The following is a 20,998-nucleotide window of genomic DNA, read 5'->3' as shown; positions in this document are numbered from 1 at the left end:
CCTCTCCTATAAACAAGTTATTCTGAGTTCAGTTTAACTCACTGACGAAGCAGCGTGTGCTTTATTTGCCAGAATCCCACTAATTAAACATCGTATTATAACTTGGGTGAAGCTGTCGGGTCACTACAATGCCGCTGTTCCATGTTTACGCTGTATCGTGTTATGCAAGCCTGCAGTGTTGATACCAGTGTGTTTCCCATCCCTGTTTCATTAGAACAGTTTCCGATGGGGACAGCTCTTACAACTCCAGTAAGTCATGCTTTGCAGTGACCTTTCTTTGGCATTGTCAGGCTCCGTCTCCTTAATGAGCCCATTAGTTATCTCTCTTCCGCCGTACACCAGCGGTGTGAACAGATTATCTATTTCAGTCCATGCATATATTATACCTCAGTGGGTGAGCAACTGCTGGAACTCAAGAAAGTACTCTTGAGTTGTTTTTTCTGTGTGGTTTATATGCAAGTATGTGAGTTTTCATAGCATACTGTAAATTTGCTGCAATAAATACCCATCTTAACTTGTACAACTGTTACTATTGAATTTTCAGACTTAACTTGAGGTGAGATCGATCTTAGTGCATCTTTGGGATACATATTTGGGATATATAGCCTCCTGGATGAGTTAGTGAAACACATTCAGGAAAACTCAAGTACAGGTTGTTGAACCTGTTTTAGCTTTGTTCTAAATAGTATATAAACAAAAACAAGACCAAGACAAGCTCAAGCGCAATTTCATGGCCAAATTAGGCTACCGATAACATTTGCATTTGGGATGAGTAGCCTCATGTTCTATAGCAACGTTTTTTCTGGCCAAAGCCCCCGAAAACTGATGGAGAGATTAAATAGGGACCCCCTACCTACTACATGTGTTCTATGTTAAACTCAGCCCAGTGCTATTTATAAATATACAGTATTATTTGCTGAAGTTATTTGAAGTTATTCACATAATACACAGGTTCAAATATTATTATCTATTATTAAATAGTAAATTGGCGGTAACGCCTTCTGCCTCCATTTATCCGTTTACTATAATATTTGGATTTGAGTTAATGTGTATTTAAAGAAATTTAAATTTGTGGAGGAGAATTTAAAAAAAAAATCAAAAAAATGTCTGGTCATTCAAAGATTTTGCGACCCCACTGCAGTACCTCCACGGACCCCTAGGGGTCGCGGACCCCCTGTTGAAGACCTATGTTGTATAGATTTACCAGGACCACTGTAGCTCAAGGGTGCACTGTTCCTAACTCATGGAGGAACGAGACCAGCTATACTGTGTAAATGTTGTACATATCAAACGCCTCTTATCTGCATAAATTATACTTTAATAATTAACAGGAACGTTGGAGGAAAATATGGATAAGTTTAGTTTTTTCTTACCTTATGTACATCAGAATTTACTGTGGATAATATTCACTATAACATCAGGTGTTTGTCCAGACGACAACTCCATCCAAAATGCAGTTACCATAAGCTTCTGTCAAGTAAATAACACAAATCTTGCTTAAAGATAAGATTGGACGCTTCAAAAAACAGACACCAGTTTACCACCATCACATCAGTGGGAGACGTTTCCAAATGGACTGTCAAGCACATAGAAACAAAATGACTTGTTAAGATGGACATTTTTGCTGAATGACTTTTACGTTTCATTGCATGGTAGTGCGGTGTCTTTAAATGACGGCTTTTTGTGCGATCATGTGTGGCGTTATCTGGAGCCTCTGCAGCCCCGCAGTTCATCAGAAGAGTGGACGCTTACGATGAGCGCTCACATTTAATCCACTTGCTTCTTCACTTTGTAGGATTGTGACTTAACTGAAACATGGCTGTGAAGGTTGAGAATCCCGTTACGTCCCTCTGCGGTGTGTTTTACTGAACTTGAGTTCTTCTCTTTTTGGTCTGCAGGGGAAGGATTTGCAGATTTCAAGTCTGTCAGCGCTGATGATGGCTTCACAGACTTTAAAACCGCCGACAGCGTCTCTCCACTAGACCCCTCCGACCAGGCCAAGATCTTTCCACCTTCCTTCCCCTCTGCTTTCCCAACCTCTCAGTCTCTGCAGCAACTTCCTCAGCAGCAACAGCCGGCGGTGTCACTTTCTCAGCCCAAAAATCCTCTCAACATGGCCGACCTGGACCTTTTCTCTTCTATGGCTCCCTCCGTCCCCGCCCCCGCCGAGACCAAGCCCAGCACGTTCCCCTCTGTGTCCGTGCCCCCCTCTCTAGTGCTCCTTCCAGGCGGAGCCAAACCTCCAGGGGGAGCGGCCGACGATTTCGGTGACTTTGCCCTCTTCGGCTCCTCCTCCGACGCCGCCCAAGCTTCGGCGGCGGGAGGAGCTGCGGCCGCGCCTCAAGATGACTTCGCAGACTTCATGGCGTTCGGCAGTTCGGGTGGCGAGCCCAAAGCCGAGAGCAGCTCCGGGGTCCAGGCCGAGACCTCCGCTCAGCAGCGGCCTCAGCAGAGCTCGGACAAGTACGACGTGTTCAAACAGCTGTCTCTGGAGGGGGGCCTGGCCTACGACGACGCAAAGGAGAGCGGCGGAGGCTCCTTTTCCTCTCTCAAGAGCGACACGGACGACTTTGCCGACTTCCAGTCCTCGAAGTTCTGCACGGCGCTCGGGGCTTCGGAAAAGACTCTGGTGGACAAGGTGACCGCCTTCAAACAGGCCAAGGAAGACTCTGCCTCCGTCAAGTCCCTGGACCTCCCGTCCATCGGCGGGAGCAGCGTGGGAAAGGACGACTCGGAGGACGCGCTGTCAGTGCAGCTGGACATGAAGCTGTCGGACATGGGCGGAGACCTGAAGCACGTGATGTCAGACAGCTCTCTGGATTTGCCGGGTCTCTCGTCCCACCAGCCTCCTGCTACAGGTGAGGAACTAGTGCGTTTGCTCTGGTGAAGCTCAGTCACACACAGTATTGATTCCAGGGCTAGACAGCCTCTCCTCCTCAGTGGCCACCGAACAAGGGGTCAAAGGGCAAGTAATGCAGCCCTCACTGAATTGAATATGCTTAAATACTGAAGACTTAAAAATACAAGAACAACATATCAGTTAAGACGCATCACATCTTTAATTCCACATTTCATCATTCATCTCAGAATACTTTATTTATTCATGTATTTATTTATTTATTTATTTATTTAAATGCTTAGATTCCTCCTCCTCTCTCTTTTATTTCCACATTCCCTTTCCCGTCCTGTGTATATTGTTATCGTGTGGCAGAAATGTCCCGGCCCGTATCTCTATTTACAAACGACGAGTGCTTGTTTCTGATGTGCTGGCAGTCGTAGCCCGTAGACGAGGTCCCCCGACAAGATGCGCGTGTGACTCGGATAACGGTTGTTTGTTGCACACTTCCCCTTTCAGTTTACCTTTCATGTGTGCGTGCGCGAGTTGTCGGCGTGTCGAGCAGTTTTGCTGAATGCAGATGAGAATAGGACGGTGTTACGATGATGAGACACTCGTTCATTCGAGTCGCAAGCTTTCACATAACGGGCTGCAGTTTACCAAAGGCATTATCTGGAAACCATTGTTTACTCTTTTTTTTTACCTGTTGTGTACTGAACGTGTACGACGTAATATCATTTTGATTAGCTGGGAATAGGAGATTTTGCATGCAAAAGATTTTTGGTTAATTTTAACAGAAATAGGCTTATTATTATTATTATAGCTGGACGCATTTCAGAGCTGAGTGCTTGAATGTGAGTGCATGCTGTTTGCCAGTTATTATATTACCCTGCAATATTTTCAGCCTGGCCGTGCAGTATTACTTGGATTGAATGACCCTCTACTTACGAGATGTCTTGAGTGTCAGCTCGTTCCTCCCCCTACCTCACGTCCCTCAAAGGGCAGTTAAAGGTTGCCCTAAAATGTGTTGTTTGATGGTTTAATAAAAGAAAATCAAAACTTGATAATCAGGTCAATTTCAGCCCTCCCTCTCCTCCTCCTCCTCCTCCTCTTCCTCCTCTTCTCCACCGGTGATCACTTATTCATCAAGCATCTCACCTTTCACGGCTCATGTTTCGTGGCAGATCATTCTTTGCTGTAACACAAGAAGTAGTTGTTGTCTGAGGAAGGCTTTGCAAATCCGTGACGTTTGCTTACCATGTTTTTGAAAGCTCAGACGTTTTTCCTTCGTCCGACCACCATCAGTTAATTATCAACATTTATACCATATCATTTCATCCATGCAAGTGATGATTCTTTCCTTTACGAGAGGAAATTATAAATGTAAACATCCTCATTGCCTTATTTCAGTATGTATGTGCAGCAGGTCAGATTTTGGCCCCTCTGTACAATACAAACCATGGAGCTGCAGTGAAACAGGCTGCCCACATTACCATCGATACATTCCTGAGACGCTTTTATGCTACTGTAACAGTGGTTTCCATTTCACTCTTATACTTATATCTACTGTTCTTGGAGAGCTCTGGGACTAACCTGTTGTTAAAAGTGTAGCAGGCCGAGCATTTGAGCACCTCATGCTTTGCACTGTGTTTCTGGAAATGTATGTAAACTTAAAGAGACAGTATTTCTTTTGTGAGATTCCTTTTGAGCCACAAAAGGAATTGTTTTTTTTTTTTCTTCTTTTCTTATTCTTTCTTTTACCGTTATCCGTGAAACAGCAGCATGAATTTATCACCTGTGGCTCTACGGTCTGGCTCTCTGAGAACATAATGAAGTTAGTATTACCCTTCCTGCCTTGCTTTTTGCTGCAGTGTGCCTGCCTTTTCAATTTGTGAAATTGACAAGAACATAATACAAAATAACCCTTTTATGCATAACAATATTGCAAGTTGTTTTTATCCGAGGAGAAATGTATACATACAGATTTAATAGTGTATTTTTATTACAGGAATCTTATTTTGAGACTAGAAAGACTCCTCGACCTTGTTGTGATTTGCCAACGGTGTAAATTAAACGTTAGCCTACAGTATTTAGTAAGCTTCCAAGTATTTTAGGTTGATCCAAACATCGATGTCTTTGGGTAAATAACGACACGAGCTATTCTTTGAGGGATCGCGTGCATTAGCCTGCTTCGACAAACAATCACTGTAGCGAGAGAAAAAGGATACTGTCTCTTTAAATCTGTTCCTGCATCTGTGATTGGATGTAATTAGGGCCCTTTTTTTCTGGGGATGTTAGGTGTAAGGATGGCCCTCTTTGTTTTCTGTAACCCTTTGAGCGCTTGAACAAGATCACGTTTACAAGCATCACAAACTCTTCCCCGTATTTATTTATTATGTTTTTATCATAATTGACTAATTGTGTAAAGATGGCAGCCTCCTCTCTTCTCCTAAAGTGTAGTTTTTAACCCCTCTTTTACCAATTTTGGGATGCTCTGCCAATCTCTTCCCCTCAGGTCCTCAAAGGGTTATTGCTTCCTGCCTTGTTCTTTGAATTATCTTTTGGCTTTCCAAATGTTCTGTATTCAAATCTTTTCCAAACAAAAAACAGACCTGTTGCTTTACGTCCTAACACTAAAACAAGAGTTTGTCATCTCCCCAGATTTACTGATTCTAGTCTGTGAATGTGCCTTTTCATTCTGGTTTCTGCTTCTACTAGAATATCTTTGTTTTTTACCTTCTCGCTGTTTGTTTTCTTCCTTTTCTCCTGACTCTGCATGCCCTTGTATTCAAAAATGACTGAAATCTAATTTTACAAGTGTTAGTTTGACAAACCTCTTGTAATGATAGACCTCTTTCACAGTACTTTGTGACCTTTTCTCTCTTTCTCTCTACTCATGTTGTCGTAATAAATATTACTGTTGGTATTGCTGAAACGCGTCTTATTTTCTCTTTTCCTTTTCCTGAGAGGCGTGACGTGGTCTAATGACACGAGGCTTACAGCGCTAGATCCTTGTCAATTTCACAAATTGCTTTTTTTGTATCTAAGGGGTTCCTTCGTTAAAAAAATAAGAAGGTTCAATTATGTGGATTTATGTGTGTGTGAGTGTTGTGAGGGTGACGTGAATGCGAAAGCGTTGTAGAATGTGTGGAAGCCGTAAAATTTGTCGGTATTAGTCATAAAGAAAGCGATCAAGATGCGGCGTAAGAAACAGCAGATGTAGTGACAGGAAGGATCTTCTTTTATTGTTGTTACAGCGTCTGCCCAGAGACAAAACCCTTTAGCTTCAGCGTTTAGTCTAAAGACATCAGCTCTGATTATCAGAGAGGAACATTGTCCCGGAGCCAAAGAGGAGGAATTGTCCACTGAAATAAAATGCATGATTCACTTGAGACATGAAAGCATTTATTTAACAGAAGAGTAAGAGGGAGGATGTATTACTTCAGAGCAGTAGGTTGGTATTACTGTCAGTATCACAAATAAGCTAAAATCCAATGTATGCGTGTTCCAGCGCATCGTTGAATTTTTCTCCGTGAAGTGCAAAATATATGTGGACGTCTAAATCGATCCCGTCCACATATAAAGTGATTCTCTCGTCTCTAAAGTCTTTGTAGCTGCCGGTCAGACGTTAGTGGACGTTCCAGGTTATGGTTGCCTAGGTAACCCCATTGTATATCTGCCGTATGTCTTTCCTAGTGAAAGAAGCAGAGCATGTAAATATCACTAGCGTATGGACGGCTCTCTACTTATAAAGAAGTCACATATAAAACTACGCATGACGCTCCAAGCACGATAGCACAACAAGTTTAGTAAGAGTTTGGGTCGAGATTAGTTCAACTTCACTTAGGCCGAGGTTTTTTTTTTACGTCTGTCATCTCTATCTCTACAACTCGCTGCATTTCATTGTCGCCGCATTCCTGCGTTTAGGCCCCTGACACAGCACAGGTTACAGTGTTATAGTAAAGCTACACCATCAATTCACCCAGATTAACAAAAATGTTATTTAAAGGTAGTTTTGGTTTTATGTGCAGAGGTAGTGAGATATTTGTTGCCTCCATCCCGGGGAATTTCATTTGTGTCGCTCACACGATTGAAATATAAGAATAATTTCTGGCTCCAATAAAAAAAAAAAAAAATTCTGCGGTATCATTTACTTGATTTAAAGTAGTTTCAGATATATTGTTTTAATCTCCATGAAAGCAAATACTCGAAGCCAGTTACCAGAGGCAGCTGAGAAAACGTTTTAAGTGTGGGTGAAATGACACTTAACATCCAACTACCAAGAGAAGGGACATCACTTGAGCTGTAGATAAGTGACAGTAACAATCCGACAGAAATCTCTGTCGTCCATTCTGCCTCATTAATCCTCCTCCTATCATGACAGCATCTGTGCTATTCCTAGGTACCACTGGTATGTCTGTGTTGTCATTACAGAAGGAGACGACATGAAATTTGACCCCTTTGGGACGTCGGGCCTCAGCACCTTGACCAGCTATGACTGGTCAGAGGAAAGTCTGCCCGGTGAGGTCAGAAAGCCTCAAGGCTCTTTAGTCCCGACACAGAAGAAGGACCTGACCTTTGGCAGCACTGAAAACATCACAAGCAGTTCCACAACAAAGATCACCACCTCCTTCCCGGCGGACGACGGCTCGTCTGCAGACGACAAGTTTGAAGCCTTCGCTGACTTTGGGTCCGGCGAGCAGGGCGGCGGCGGCGGCGATGACGACGACGACTTTGGAGACTTTGCGAGTACCGTGTCGGAAAAATCCGAGGCGGGCTCAGAGGGGGACAAGCCTAAGTTTGGGAAGTCCGACTTCCTGAAAGCCAGCGCCCAGGCCAAAGTCAAGTCCAGCGAGGAGATGATCAAGAACGAGCTGGCAACCTTTGACTTGTCTGTTCAAGGTGAGTCGTCATGTTGATCCACAAACAGTTCATCAGATTAAAAGTGAAACAATTAGTCAATAAATCCATTAATTACTATTGATTATTAAAATGTGGAGCAACTAACTCCTTATTTGTAGCACTAAAACAGCTGATTATGAGTATAAAAATATTTAAAGTGCAATTTGTATTAAACAGAGAAGCTAGTAGTTAATGAGGACAACTTACTTTAGAACTTTTCTGTACATCGACTATTTTACTTAGGCTTAGTTTTAGAACTGAATTTTAAATCTGGATTTGGACTAACCTTTGTACGTTCTTAGTAAAAACTCTCCTGAGAAACTAAAAGCTCTTAACCCTGCAACGGCATTAACACCACTCTCGTTTAGCCTCTTATCCCACCCCCACGCTCTGGGCCCCATCATATCTGTAATAAAGCTGTCAGACATTAGATGGTAGTGTTGCGATGACAGCCCTGCTCTAATGGCACTGACTGGTGAGATGGATTAACAGAGGCCAACAAATCCATGAGCAGAAATTAACCGTATCCACTTAAAGGCTGTTCATTTTTTAAGCCGCTGTTTGCTGGTGTTATGCTCCACAAATAATTTATTACAGTTTCCTGCGATGTGATAAAAGCCAATTTTACCCTCATAGATTCATCTCCCTGTGCCGGATGTAATTTGTGTGACGACGAGGGCTTCACTAACTCCTCTTCGCTCTGTGGAAACTGTAATCTGATCAGGGTTGAGCGCTGTGGGGTGGTGGTGGTGGTGGTGGTGTGTCGTTGTGGGGAGGATGACGCACATCTTTGTGGGTGGTGGAGGAGTTGGTTGGGGAGGGTGGGGGGGGGTTAGATTACTTTTGTGTGGATGACCGTGAGACACACTAACTGCCAGCCCCACAGGAATAGTCTGGGTTTAGCATGTGTTTGTGCCCAGTGTTTGTTGTGATTCCTCGCCAGGATTTGTCCGTCTGTGAGCCGCCATGAATAATTCATACCTGCATATTCGTGCCCCTGTTTTGTATGTAATTATTGTTTGTCACAAATTAAGTATTTACTCATGCCTTCGTTGTCTGGGAGGAATTAGTTGCAACAGAGCAGAGGTGTAATGATGGCAAACAAACAGGTGCATAACTCAAAAATGAGTCATCACCATTAGAAAATATATATATATAAAACAAAGTTTATATATGTGTTTGGAGTTCTCTCTTTCTGTATTCACATTCCTCTTCTCCCTCCTGTCTAAGCTTCAGGATCCCACAAACGCAGTCACAGTCTGGGGGAGAAGGAGATCGGGCGTTCCCCGCCGTCTCCGGCGCCAGAGCAGCCCTTCAGAGACCGGTCCAACACCCTGAGCGAGAAGCCTGCCTTGCCTGTCATCAGGGACAAGTACAAGGACCTGACTGGGGAGGTGGAGGTGAGGAGGGCCGGCACGTGTTAGCACTGTTTAATTAACCATCAGATTTCAGTACAAAGCTACGAAATCCAATAAATGCTCCTCTGTTCTTTTCTGTTTTGCCTTTGTGTTTGCTTGAGATAATTTTGTTTTTCTGTTGTTGTTGCAGGAGAGCGAGCGCTACGCCTATGAGTGGCAGAGGTGTCTGGAAAGTGCTCTGGAGGTTTGTATTTGTTTGTGTCCCGTGCCCGACCTCCTTCTGTGGCGCGGCTCATTTGTGAGACTGACTGTGGTAATGCAGTAGAATAATTAAGATAACAAAGAACAAGGACTTTTCTTATTGTGGATGTTTTGGGACAAATTAACCCAGCAAATAAAAGTTTGGTATTTTCACGTTTTTACAGTGCAGTAATATTGTTTTTGTTTTTTTAATATGAAAACAAACTTTTCAGAAGGTGAGACAGTCGGTACGTTTGCATGCACATGAAAAAAAAGAATTACTGCCTTAATCCGACTTTAACTGGACAACTTAAGCGCATGTTAACACGTTACTCAGACTAATATCGGAGTTCTCCTTATTCGATTTGAAGACATGCATGTAATGCCACCTAAGGGATAGTGTGTATCTTATCTGCACCATAAATAGCGCCCACATTACATACGAGATTAAAAAAAGCTGTACTATTCTCCATCTGGTTGTTGGAACCTTGAAAAGACACATATCGCATATAGTATAAGGGAGGAGGACATGTTCCTGTCAGTTATTCAATTTTCTCCGTTTCATGTAAATTGGGACAAGGACTGTATTCACAAAGCATACCTCGATTAGTGTGACGGCAGGTTACTCATTAAAAAAACCTTTCTGACACACTCCTTGGTAGAGGTTATAACTGTGTGGTGGTGCTGTTGTACTCTAATGATGATTGTGATGAGGAAAAACAGTATGCATGACATAACGCCGGCTTCTGTCTCCCCACATTAAGGTCATCACCAAAGCCAACAACACCCTGAACAGCATCAGCAGCTCTACCGTTTGCACCGAGGTCATCCAGTCTGCTCAGGGCATGGAGTACCTGCTGGGTGAGGAGCCACAAACACTCATGCATGCACACACTGCAAGAAAATATGACATTTAGCAAACTGCGCAGAAAGAGCTTTAAATTTGTGAGTAAACAAAACAAAAAAAACAACAGCAGTGTACAAGAAAGTACAGATTTACCACATGCATTGTGTTGTGCAGTGTATTGGTTCCCTTTAAAAAGCTTGGATGGCACCGACACGTAACAAGAAAAAAACAGAAAGAATAGTTTATTTGATTCTCCTGGTGACGAATAAAAAAGAAAACAAGGCAGGGGTGAAAAAATTCAAGCTGCAGCTGCATAGGTCAAAAATAAGTTTAGAAATCAAACACCAAAGAAAAATCTCTATTGATCTGCTCAAAATAGAGATAATGTCTCAAGCGTAGGACAGTCCACTTCCACAGTATCGACTGTGATACTCCTTCCTTCCTTCCTTCCTTCCTTCCTTCATTCCTTCCTTCCTTCAATTTTTCCTTTTTCTATCCCTTTTTTCCTTCCTTTCTTCTTCTTCTGTTCCTTCCTTCTGTGCTTCTCTTCCATTTATTTCTTCCTTCCTTTCTTTCCCTCCTTTTTATTCTTCTACTTTTTCTTGTGTTGCTTCCTCTTACTCTCCTGCTTTCCTTATTATTCCCCTATTTTTCATCAGCTTCTCCTCATTCTTCTTCCTCTCCTATTCATCTTTTCCTCTTATTAATCTCCTCTTATTGTTATCTTCTTCTTCTTCATTCATAAGATAATACTTGATAAATCACGTCCCGTGCTTTGAAACGTTGGCCCCTGTACGTGCTGTAAAGTAGGACCTTGTTAAAGCATCTTGTGTGCGTGGTCTCACAGCCTGTGAAGGACGAGATTAGGACGAGCTCTGGTGCGATGGCTTATCTGTGCCTGGTGTGACAAGGTCCTCCTGTCTTATTGTGTTCCTTTTAACGAGCTGGACTGGACACGGTGTACCTCTTGAAAATGAGCAACAAAGCATGTTTTTGTGACGTGTCTGTGGTGGTGTGTTTTGTCTGGCAGGTGTGGTGGAGGTGTATCGTGTCACCAGGCGAGTGGAGCTGGGCATCAAGGCGACAGCAGTGTGTTCTGAGAAGCTGCAGCAGCTGCTGAAGGACATCAGCCGCGTGTGGAACAACCTCATGGGCTTCATGTCGCTGGCCAAGCTCGCTGTAAGATCCTTCCTTCCTTCCATTTCCCTTTTCCTTCTTCTTACTCTTCCTTCCTTTCCATGTTTCCTTCTTCTATCCCCTCCTTCTTCCATTTCCTTCCTTCATTCCTCCTTCCTTTCCTTCCTTATTTTTATTATTCTTCTACCTTTTATTCTGTTCCTTATTCTTTCTCTCCTGCTTTATTATTCCCTGTATGTTTCCTTCCTTTCCTCCTTCTTCCATTCAATTTTTCCTTCTTCTGTCCCTTCCTTCCTTCCTTCCTTCCTTCCTTCCTTCCTTCCTTCCTTCATTCATTCATTCATTCATTCATTCATTCATTCCTTCCTTCCTTCATTCATTCTTCCTTTTCCCTCTTCTGTCCTTTCCTTTCTTCCTTCTTTTTTTCTTCTTCTACCTTTCCTTCTGTTCCTTACTCTTAGTCTCCTGCTTTATTATTTCATGTATTTTTCCTTCCTTCCTTCCTTCCTTCCTTCCTTCCTTCCTTCCTTCCTTCATTCATTCATTCATTCCTTCATTCCTTCCTTCCTTCCTTCGTTCTTCCTTTTCCCTCTTCTGTCCTTTCCTTTCTTCCTTCTTTTTTTCTTCTTCTACCTTTCCTTCTGTTCCTTACTCTTAGTCTCCTGCTTTATTATTTCATGTATTTTTCCTTCCTTCCTTCCTTCCTTCCTTCCTTCCTTCCTTCCTCCCTACATTCCTTCCTCCCTAGTAAGTCAGAGGACAGGACAGATGCTTTATTTTATTGTATTTATCAATAAAAACAATTACAAAGATACAGGAATATCAATACAGCCATAAAGGGGCACCACTTACAGTGCATAAAGGTGGCATTTTGTCCATCTTACAGCATTTTGATTTCTTAGACTGTATGATCAGACCAGTGACTCAGTCCAGGTGGGTCAGTTCTCAGCTATCTTTCTGAAATGGTCTTCTTAGCCGCAAGAGATCCTAAACAGCTATATGTCATCTTTACCTATTACACCATCTGGTATCAGTCCTAGATATATATATTTACCAGGGATCATTAGCAATATTGCAGCCAAAGATTTCCCCCATGGTTCTCAAAACCCAATCCCAAAATTACCAAAGCACAAAGCTGCTTTTACTGCCTCCTGTTATCAAGTGGAAGCAGAAAAAAACTGAAAGATAGATAACAAAGGATTGAAGGCCGATTCACAATGCCACTAACACAATGAAGTGTTAGTGATTCCTGTATTGTCAGTGCATTAGGCTAAAATCAATGATTCATTGATTTTGATGTGATGCAGCTGGAGTCTTTTGGTAGGCCGGGCTAAGATCAACAGGGAGGACAAGGACCGGATGGATTTATTTCCTGAGCTGTCTGCTAGTGTCTGTAAAATCAAGACAAAGAAACAGCAGAGAGCAATATCATTTTTAAATCGTAAATGTTATAACTGACACCGTATCTCAAGGACAGAAAAAAATTGAAACATGCAGGTAGACATTTTCTTTTCTTAAAAGGAGAAAGATAAGACGCAGGTGTTTGTTTCCATTTCACATAGTCAAAGTTTGAAGTTGTTGCTTGTGAGATGTTTACTGTAAGCAGACTTGCTCTCACTGCTGTTATTATACGAGTAGAAATGACTACATTTTGCCCGGCGGCAGGAGGTAATACTTGTCTGTTTGTTTGTGTGCGCAGCCTGATGAAAGCTCCCTCGACTTCTCCTCTTGTATTCTGAGGCACGGCATCAAGAATGCCAAGGAGTTGGCTTGTGGAGTGTGTCTGCTGAACGTCGACGCTCGTAGCAAGGTTTGTGCGCACTCAGAATAACACACCTGGCATAAATGTTGCTGCTCATCCGCAGCGGATACACAAACTGACATTTCTTTGACTTTGAAACATTTTGCAGAACAAAGAAGAAAGCACTATCGGACGTCTGTTTAAACGAGTATGAGACAGTCAGCTGTCATCCAAATCTCATTCCACTCTTTCCCACTGGGGGCCTCGGGGGCCTATCCTCCTCTTACCAATGAACCCTGCAGGGGGCCAAAGTGACAGGATTCATTTCTCTCCACTGCTCCTCTCTTAGATATAAACAGCAGGTTTTTTCTGCTCAGCTACTATAAAATAAAAAGCTTCATCTATTATCTAAGCCCCTCCCCCTTAGTTACGGTTGCTATAGCTGTCAAGTTTTCTAATGCAGGTAACAACAATAATGGCCCTTGCCGTGGTCACCATAGTATTAATACCCAGGATCTGGTTTCAGCATGAGACAATGTGTCATGTTATTGATTATGTGCAGTCGCATGCCACTTCATTGGGAACACTAGTGAAACCTACTGAACCCTAATAGAACAGCCTTGAACTGGATCATGACGGTTATTATGTTGAGTTCCTTGTCAGTAAAGGTAATAATTCAGCTGTGTGATGATACTGGAGGATGTAGTTTGCGGTTGTTTATCCCAAAATGGGGTTGTCAAAATAATACGAACATGTGTCGATACAACACAATAGAGGGTAGGCATTGACGACACTGTCACCCGGGGCCGTGTTTTCAAAATGAAAACACAGCTGAATGAACAGCTTTCTTTGTTATTTAAAGCAAATGCTCAATACCATAACCTTCGAGAAGATAAGATTTAATGCAGGATGGTTAGGTTATATTAGAATGCATTCTGAATCGGCAATTTATGCTGCATAACCAGTGTAGACGCTTCAATAGTGGTGACGACATTCAATGACGTAGTTATCCTTCACTCTGCACGTTTGTTCAAAACCTTGTATCAGCTGACGTTTTACTTCAAACAGTGTTTTTCAAAAGGATTTTAATAGTTAAGAGTGTTGATATTCTTTTGGAGGACACTCTACTAATGTGCAAATGATAATATGCTTAAATATGTACCTTCTGCTATGAATATTGATGTTTACTTCTAGATAGCTGAAGTACAGCGTTGTATGAAAACTACATTTTTCTAAAATTAGGACCAGGACAGAGCTGCTGAGCCCCGTTAGTATTAAAAGTCGACAATCACACCTTTACTCCTGTAACTCCACAATCATTTCAGTTAGGTGGTAGCCTTGAACGTGATGCTCAATCAACACTGTCGGCAGTGAGCTCGTTAGTCAGGCATGCTTACAACAACTTCCTACTTTAGGTCAGATTTTAATCAGTTTCTTACTGTTTCAGAAAACCAACACTTTGAAAAGTGTTTCTCATGTAAGCTCCTCGTGATATAATGGAAATCGACGCTTGACAGGGCTAGTTATAGACTGTCAGTGTTTGGAGGAGGGGTTTAGTATCCCAGCTTTTATACTTAAGTATGACCAGAAAGTGTCGGAGAATAACAATACACAGCCTTGAAATAACAGAGCGAGAGCAGAGTTGTCACTTGGGCTCCTCGGGGTGGGTTTCTGCACTCTGGGATTTGTTCTTCAATCTCACACGGATCATTATTTTGTCTTGGAAGGGTTTCATTTCCCATTCTGTCACTTCCATCTGGAGGTAACTGCTCACCTCGCCACTTTCAGCTAACAACCATCACTGTTTCTAATAACTGTCCTGTGGCTGCTGTACACTCACTTCATTGCCTACATGGAAGTGGGTCACTAATGATATTCTCGGACCCTGCGGTTTAGAGGGCGGGACGGTGGTGTTGATTGTTCCTCGTGAACTCTCTGCTGCTCAGCCAGAGCCAGATGGATGGTCCAGGCCAGATATGGCTGACTGAGAGAGGCATCTAGGCTGCGAGCAGATGTGGCTTACGCATTACTCATAAGCAGGGAGTAAGGCGGATAATAAACCTGCACACACACACACAAAAACACACGCTCACCTCTCACTCTTGTGTGCACGGAGGCAGTCTGAAATTAATGCAGTTTTATTTTGTCTCTGTGCCACTAGCGTGAGATTAATAACCCATCTTTTAATTACATTTTTGGCAGAGCCACACTGGTAAGAACGCATAAAAGCCAAGCGGAGAATAGCATCCCCTCTGAGTATAATGACGTGAAAGAACAGCTTTGGCTGCAGCAGACAGCGCTGATTGTTGCATTGTCCTTCAGTGAAGAGGTACAGATTTGTTTTTCAGCCAAAGGTGCAGGAGGGGTGGAGATGTGGACGTGGCGTCAAAGAAATGTGAAAAATGCTTCACGCTTTGCATCTCTAAATCACCCTGTATATGTTTGTGTCCTGCTCGTTGGTTTAAAGTAGAACCCCCCCCCCCAGTATTTCTGTCATGTTCTTCAGGTCAGGAGACGGAGATGGGCGACTGCCAGCTGCTCCATCTCTTCTCAGTTTATTATCAGCAGCAGCAGTTTTTCTTTAAGAGACACTATTCAGCTAATGATGCTCCTCAATAAATGCTAATTACAGGGAGAAGCACTGGAAAGGACTTTAAGCTGAATAATTTATCATTTCTGGTTATTTCTATTAATGCAGGAGTCTGAAGTGCCTCAAGGATCTGGATTTATTATTAAAGACGTGTGTGTGTGTGTGTGTAGCTCTGACAGCCACTGAGACGAGCCTGAATCCAAACTTTGTCAGTTTGTTCTGTGTTTTTTTTTTTGTTATTTTTTATTTTTTCCACCATCTCAATATTTAATGATATAAATCTGCTGGGGGTTGCCCATCTCTGTCACAGTGTGCTTTTAATGTGGTTGAAGTTAGCAGAGTTCCTACACAGCTCAAGAGAGGCCTGAAAAGTTTGGGATCTGTCAGTGCGAATTTGAAGTTATGGATTAATCTGGTTTCCTCCACATTTCTGTGGAAGCTGAACATAGTGTAAGTGAAAGACAAAGTGTTTCCTCTGCAGTCGTTTGTCTGTCTGACAGACAAAGGCGGAAACTGCTGCTAGACTAGTTTGAAATGACAAAAAAATAATGTGTAGCTTCTGTCTGCCCTCAACAGTTAATAATGATTTAAATATTAATCATTTACTGCATTTGAAACAGAAGAAATATCATAATAAAAAACAGAATAGGGTGCAAACAATATTTTTAATAAAGATTAATCTGATTAATTATGAATTATTTCAAAGCCCAGGATCAGTGGTTCGACACTGAATGGCCCCAAATAACTAAATAAAGGATACATTTTATTTATTTTAGCTTCTCAATACCCACAAATTTAAGTTTTTGTTTACTGTAAAAAAAAAAAAAAAAGAAAGAAAATAGCAAATATTTAAATTCAAAGGCCAAACTGAAGCTGTAGCCTACGATTTCTTTTTAAGATACTCAATTCATAATTTCAGTATTTTATTTAATGAGAAAGATGAATTTTTAGTTGACTAATTGTTTCAGCTCAACATTGCGATGCTTAAAACGGATCTAGTGCGACATCTAAAGAGTCACAGACTGGGAATTTAATCGTGACTTCTTTTAGAGAAAAACATATCTTTTCATCGTTTGAGGCCCGGCTTGTTGTCGGAGCAGCTGATAACCGCCCAGCCCAGATAACGACCTACATTTTTAAAAGGCATTTGATGTATTTTCGACATAAAAACAGGATCCGCTGGACGGGTTTCACACAGGTTCACGAGTGAGGCGCCATCGCAGTAATAGCGGCTTGTCTGCTTCCACCTACAAACCAGATTCGTCTATTAACTTTAATAGCGGACAAACAGTGAGAAACGGCTCTGATCTCACACGGTGAGCATACTAAACACAGGCTGAAATCTTCAGTCAATATTTTAGATCAAAATCTCTTGAATTCAGAGATAGAATGGCTGTGTAGGAGCCCTGAGGGTTCAGACTTTCATGTTTGTGAATGTTTTTCTCCTCATTCTGAGCACACTTCGCTCCGGGCAATCTCATGAATACGCCTCACCTGTCTGGCTGCTCTTCTGCTTTCAGGCATTGACTAAAGACAGTGACAGGAGGTTCAGGGTAATTATACCTCATCTCTTTTTGACTCGTATGAAAGCATTAGCCGGTACAGAAAAGCAGTGTTTACAGTCAATGTAGATCTTTTTTTTTTTCCTTTTTATCCGAACAGATAGCGGGCTCAGTCTGAATGCTGAACATTTACATGCAGCTACAAAGGTCGGGTGAATTAGTAGAGTTTTTATCTCGGCAGCTCCGGCTTGAATGCCCGCATTGTCGTTTGCAGAGAAGAGTTGCCAGTGTCTCCCTGTCTGAATGGCTCTGTCTGGTTAACACAGGTGAAACTAGCCTACAGGTGAAAGCTATTGAAGGACGTACTTTGTAATGAAAGGAGGAGGAGGAGGAGGTATTACAGTGTGACCACCTTTTTTATTTTGCATCCTCCAACAGTTCCAGCATTGGGAGTCTTAAGTGCAGGGTTTGTGGAAACAAGTAAGCCAGGGCACAAAGAGCTCTGAAAGGAAATCGCTCTGCTCGTGAAATAAGAGCATGTAAGAAAAGGCGAAAGGTGGAAACGTGTCATTCAGGCCGCGCTAGAAATCCCTTCATCCAGCAGAGCATCTGTGCCGCAGATTGCATTCAGGGCAGGTGGAGTTGTGTTCGACTTTAATGGTGTACCGTGTTGTTTTTTTTGGTGTTTTTTTTATTTTTTATTTTTTGTGTGTGTGCAGTCATTGCTTTTTGCATGCATCTCCCCTCTGCTTCTGTGTGGGAGGCTATGATTCACTGCACATGACTCATTCCTTTCTGCGGCTTCAGCTCCATTTATTTCACCGGGGATGCAAACTCCTAAACTGCACATCACACACATTAGCATCTCCTGATTGCACGCTCGGCGCTACAGCTGTGCCCAGTGAAAACGTAAACCCCGCATCACAGCACTCGTGTGGAGATCAGATCGCCACATTTCATTTTCTGGACCGATGCGACTTGGCACAAAATCAGATCATATTATGAAGTAAATGTTTCGACTCTGGGGATTGTTAGAAGTGAATCAACGGTACATCAGCATGTTGTGTAGCCTTTTTTTTTATATATAAATTCAAATTTTAGACTCTTAATAGTCTAACTTTTAGATAAGGTCAGAGTAGATTATTAAGCCTTATTTTTTGTTGTTGTTTTTTTGTTTCACCTTGCAATTATTTTGTGGAATTATTTCAGATCACTGACTTCTTCTTCTTTTGTTTTGTTTTTGTTTTTTTGGCTCATACATTTATTCCTGCTGGCGAAACTTCCCCGTGTACCATAAACGCTGCAGACATGGCTTCATCTGATTAGACGCCTCAAAGCTAAACTTGCCTTCATGCCTTGATGCCTGACTGTCTTGACTTAACAGATAAATCAAAAGGCACAAAGAGATTCTTCAGTGTTCAGATTGAAACATCACTATCAGTATTCATGAGTCTTGCACAGTGACTTTTCACTGTCTGAGGACACACAGCGGGCTCACATTTATTCCACAGAAATATCCGGTGGCTGACGTTCTTCTCTAAGTTTGTATTTATCATAGCTCGCTGCTGTGGCTCCGACACTACGGATAGAAGTCTGTGTCCATTAGAAGTAGGATTTATAGGATTTGTGTTTTTCTGACTTTGTCCCACTAGGTGCAGCACGCCTGCAGACCACCTACATTAAAGCTGAACTGCTTTTAAAAAAAAAGACGTGAATCATACTATAAATTAACATTTATTGGTATTTCCAGTTGAATGTTACTGTGGCTCCTGGAGTCATTCAGAATCTGTGCCCTCCACCTTCGTCTTTTAAAGACCAGGAGTGGCATAAAACTGGGAAGTGGAAAAAAAATGTGCCTCTCCTGAACAACGCGATTCTTAAACAACTTGTTGATTCATTCATCATTGAGCGTCTTTGTTTTTTATGTTTATTTAATACGGTTGGCAACAGTTTGGCCGATTCCAGATGTTGAACTTGTGTTGTTGTTCAGTTTAGAGAAACATCTTCATCATTTTCATCGTTAACCCACATTTCTGTGTGGAGTTTGCGTGTTCTTCTTCATGTCCCTGTTTCTGCGTGGCTTCCTCCCACTGTCCAAATACATGATTGTTGATTCTAAAACAGCCCAGTCCCACCACCGTCCACCAGACGAGCAGTTACAGAAAATTAATAAATATGCACGAGTTGAAGTGTTGAAGTGGAACTTTTTGGACATTTTTTGGTTGTTGGTCTGTTTAGTCTGAACCTTATTAGAGATCTCCATCTGGAGATAATTGCAGTCTGATCTAATCACGTTTTATATTCATTTTTCTCCTCTGCTGTAGATTTCACAGCAGTTGTGAGGTTGTTTTTTTTATCACCGTAATCATAAGACACGTTACCTCCTTCGTGTCTCTGATTCCTCCTCTTTACGTGCACAGCGTCTGTAAGTTTCAGGTGTCTTAATTTATTTTTTTTTTTCACCCTTTCACCCCGAACAGGCGTTCAACTCGGAGACGGACAATTTCAAACTGCTGTACGGAGGCCACCAGTACCACGCCAGCTGTGCCAATTTCTGGATTAACTGTGTGGAGCCCAAACCCCCGGGCCTCATCCTGCCTGACCTGCTCTGAGCTGCCATGGTAACAGGGCACGGGCTAATTAACATCAAACAGTCGGAGCGTCCGGTCGCCTCAAACTGAGAGAAGGACGTTTAAAGTCACTGGATCCCTCTCTATTTATTTTTAAACCTGAAATCTCCCCGTCTGTGAACTCATGTGCACATCTTTTCTCTCAACATTTACAATTGATGCTGTCATTGTTACGCCTTTTGCTCGTCCATCGAGACGTAGGTCATATTTAAATCTATTACTAATGCTGCTAGATTTCTACTGATTGTCACTGCAGAATCAATATTATCAAATAGCCACTGATCAGTGAGTCATGTTTAAATTATTAGGTGTGCAATATCATTCATTAAATACACTGGCTGAGGACGCTGGTAAACATGCTGAGTTTTTAATGTCTTTTGCTGCTTTGCTTCGGTTTTGAATTTTTTTTTTCCCCCTGAATTTTATTAATGACTTCCTTTGTTCCCTTAATAATTCTACTTGAATTGTATTTGTGCGTCAGCTCTGTTTGATGAATCTCTGCGGTTGTCATGGTTTTAGTCTTTTTAAAAAATCTTTCATTGCTACTCTGCTAGACGGCAGGTGTCCCTCTTTTTATCCTTTGTCTTCAATTAACTACTTTGAATGTCTTTTGCACTGCTGGGGAGGGAAAACCTAAAAACCTCTTGGAGTATTTAAATAGTATTTTATATGTATTTCGGGGAGGGGGGGAAGTGCAAGTTTGGAACTTGAAGGGAACCATGTTAACGGTTGTGTTTTTTTTCTTTGTCTTGGTGCCGTGTGCAGAGTTGAATGTCTGGAAGAAATCGACTAAAATTACAGCAGCATTATCTGTATATTACAGTGACGTGCTGTGGCATTGTAATTACCACCAACTGTGATGTGAATGTCATGTAAATAAATGTGTGTGCATACAGTGCAGAGTGTCACAGGTCATTATATATTAGTCAAAGTCTTTTGAGGTTTAAAGCGAAAAAATAAAATAGAAATCAAAAATCTTTTTTGATGTTGGAGCGCTGTTGATCTCTGGCTGCTAAACCAAACATCTAATTATATCTGAGCAACTTAAACAAACCAGAGCAAACCTGCGAAAGCCTGAAAAATTAAGCTACTACAAAGCCACCTGATGACGTCTAGTAGTGCAACACTGTGCGTCTCTTTTGTTGCCCGTTAGCCTTGTGGTTTCTACATGCTAACAGTTGTGTAGCAGCATTGTCCGCACAACTTACAGCTGAT

The 20,998-nt window shown here is 42.1% G+C and overlaps 1 protein-coding gene across 11 annotated transcripts in view; it reads left to right on the top strand.

Annotated features, from left to right (window-relative positions):
* The window catches only part of synrg (synergin, gamma), a 38,702-nt gene extending 18,021 nt beyond the window's left edge, over positions 1-20,681 (top strand). For 5 of the 11 annotated variants that reach the window (XM_047593642.1, XM_047593641.1, XM_047593640.1 and 2 more), the window contains 9 exons: positions 1,899-2,858; positions 7,271-7,738; positions 8,969-9,138; positions 9,287-9,340; positions 10,101-10,197; positions 11,214-11,362; positions 13,020-13,130; positions 13,231-13,269; positions 19,634-20,681. In XM_047593642.1, the coding sequence (XP_047449598.1) occupies positions 1,899-2,858; positions 7,271-7,738; positions 8,969-9,138; positions 9,287-9,340; positions 10,101-10,197; positions 11,214-11,362; positions 13,020-13,130; positions 13,231-13,269; positions 19,634-19,765 (2,180 nt within the window). In that variant the 3' untranslated portion in view covers positions 19,766-20,681. The remainder of the gene's footprint in view (positions 1-1,898; positions 2,859-7,270; positions 7,739-8,968; positions 9,139-9,286; positions 9,341-10,100; positions 10,198-11,213; positions 11,363-13,019; positions 13,131-13,230; positions 13,270-19,633) is intronic. The other 6 variants (XM_047593637.1, XM_047593635.1, XM_047593643.1 and 3 more) reach the window with 3 other exon arrangements.
* Positions 20,682-20,998: the final 317 nt, after the last annotated feature.

Source organism: Mugil cephalus, chromosome 9, assembly GCF_022458985.1.
Source record: "Mugil cephalus isolate CIBA_MC_2020 chromosome 9, CIBA_Mcephalus_1.1, whole genome shotgun sequence".
NCBI classification, from domain to species: Eukaryota; Metazoa; Chordata; class Actinopteri; order Mugiliformes; family Mugilidae; genus Mugil; species Mugil cephalus.
This window is presented reverse-complemented; position numbering and strand designations above follow the sequence as displayed.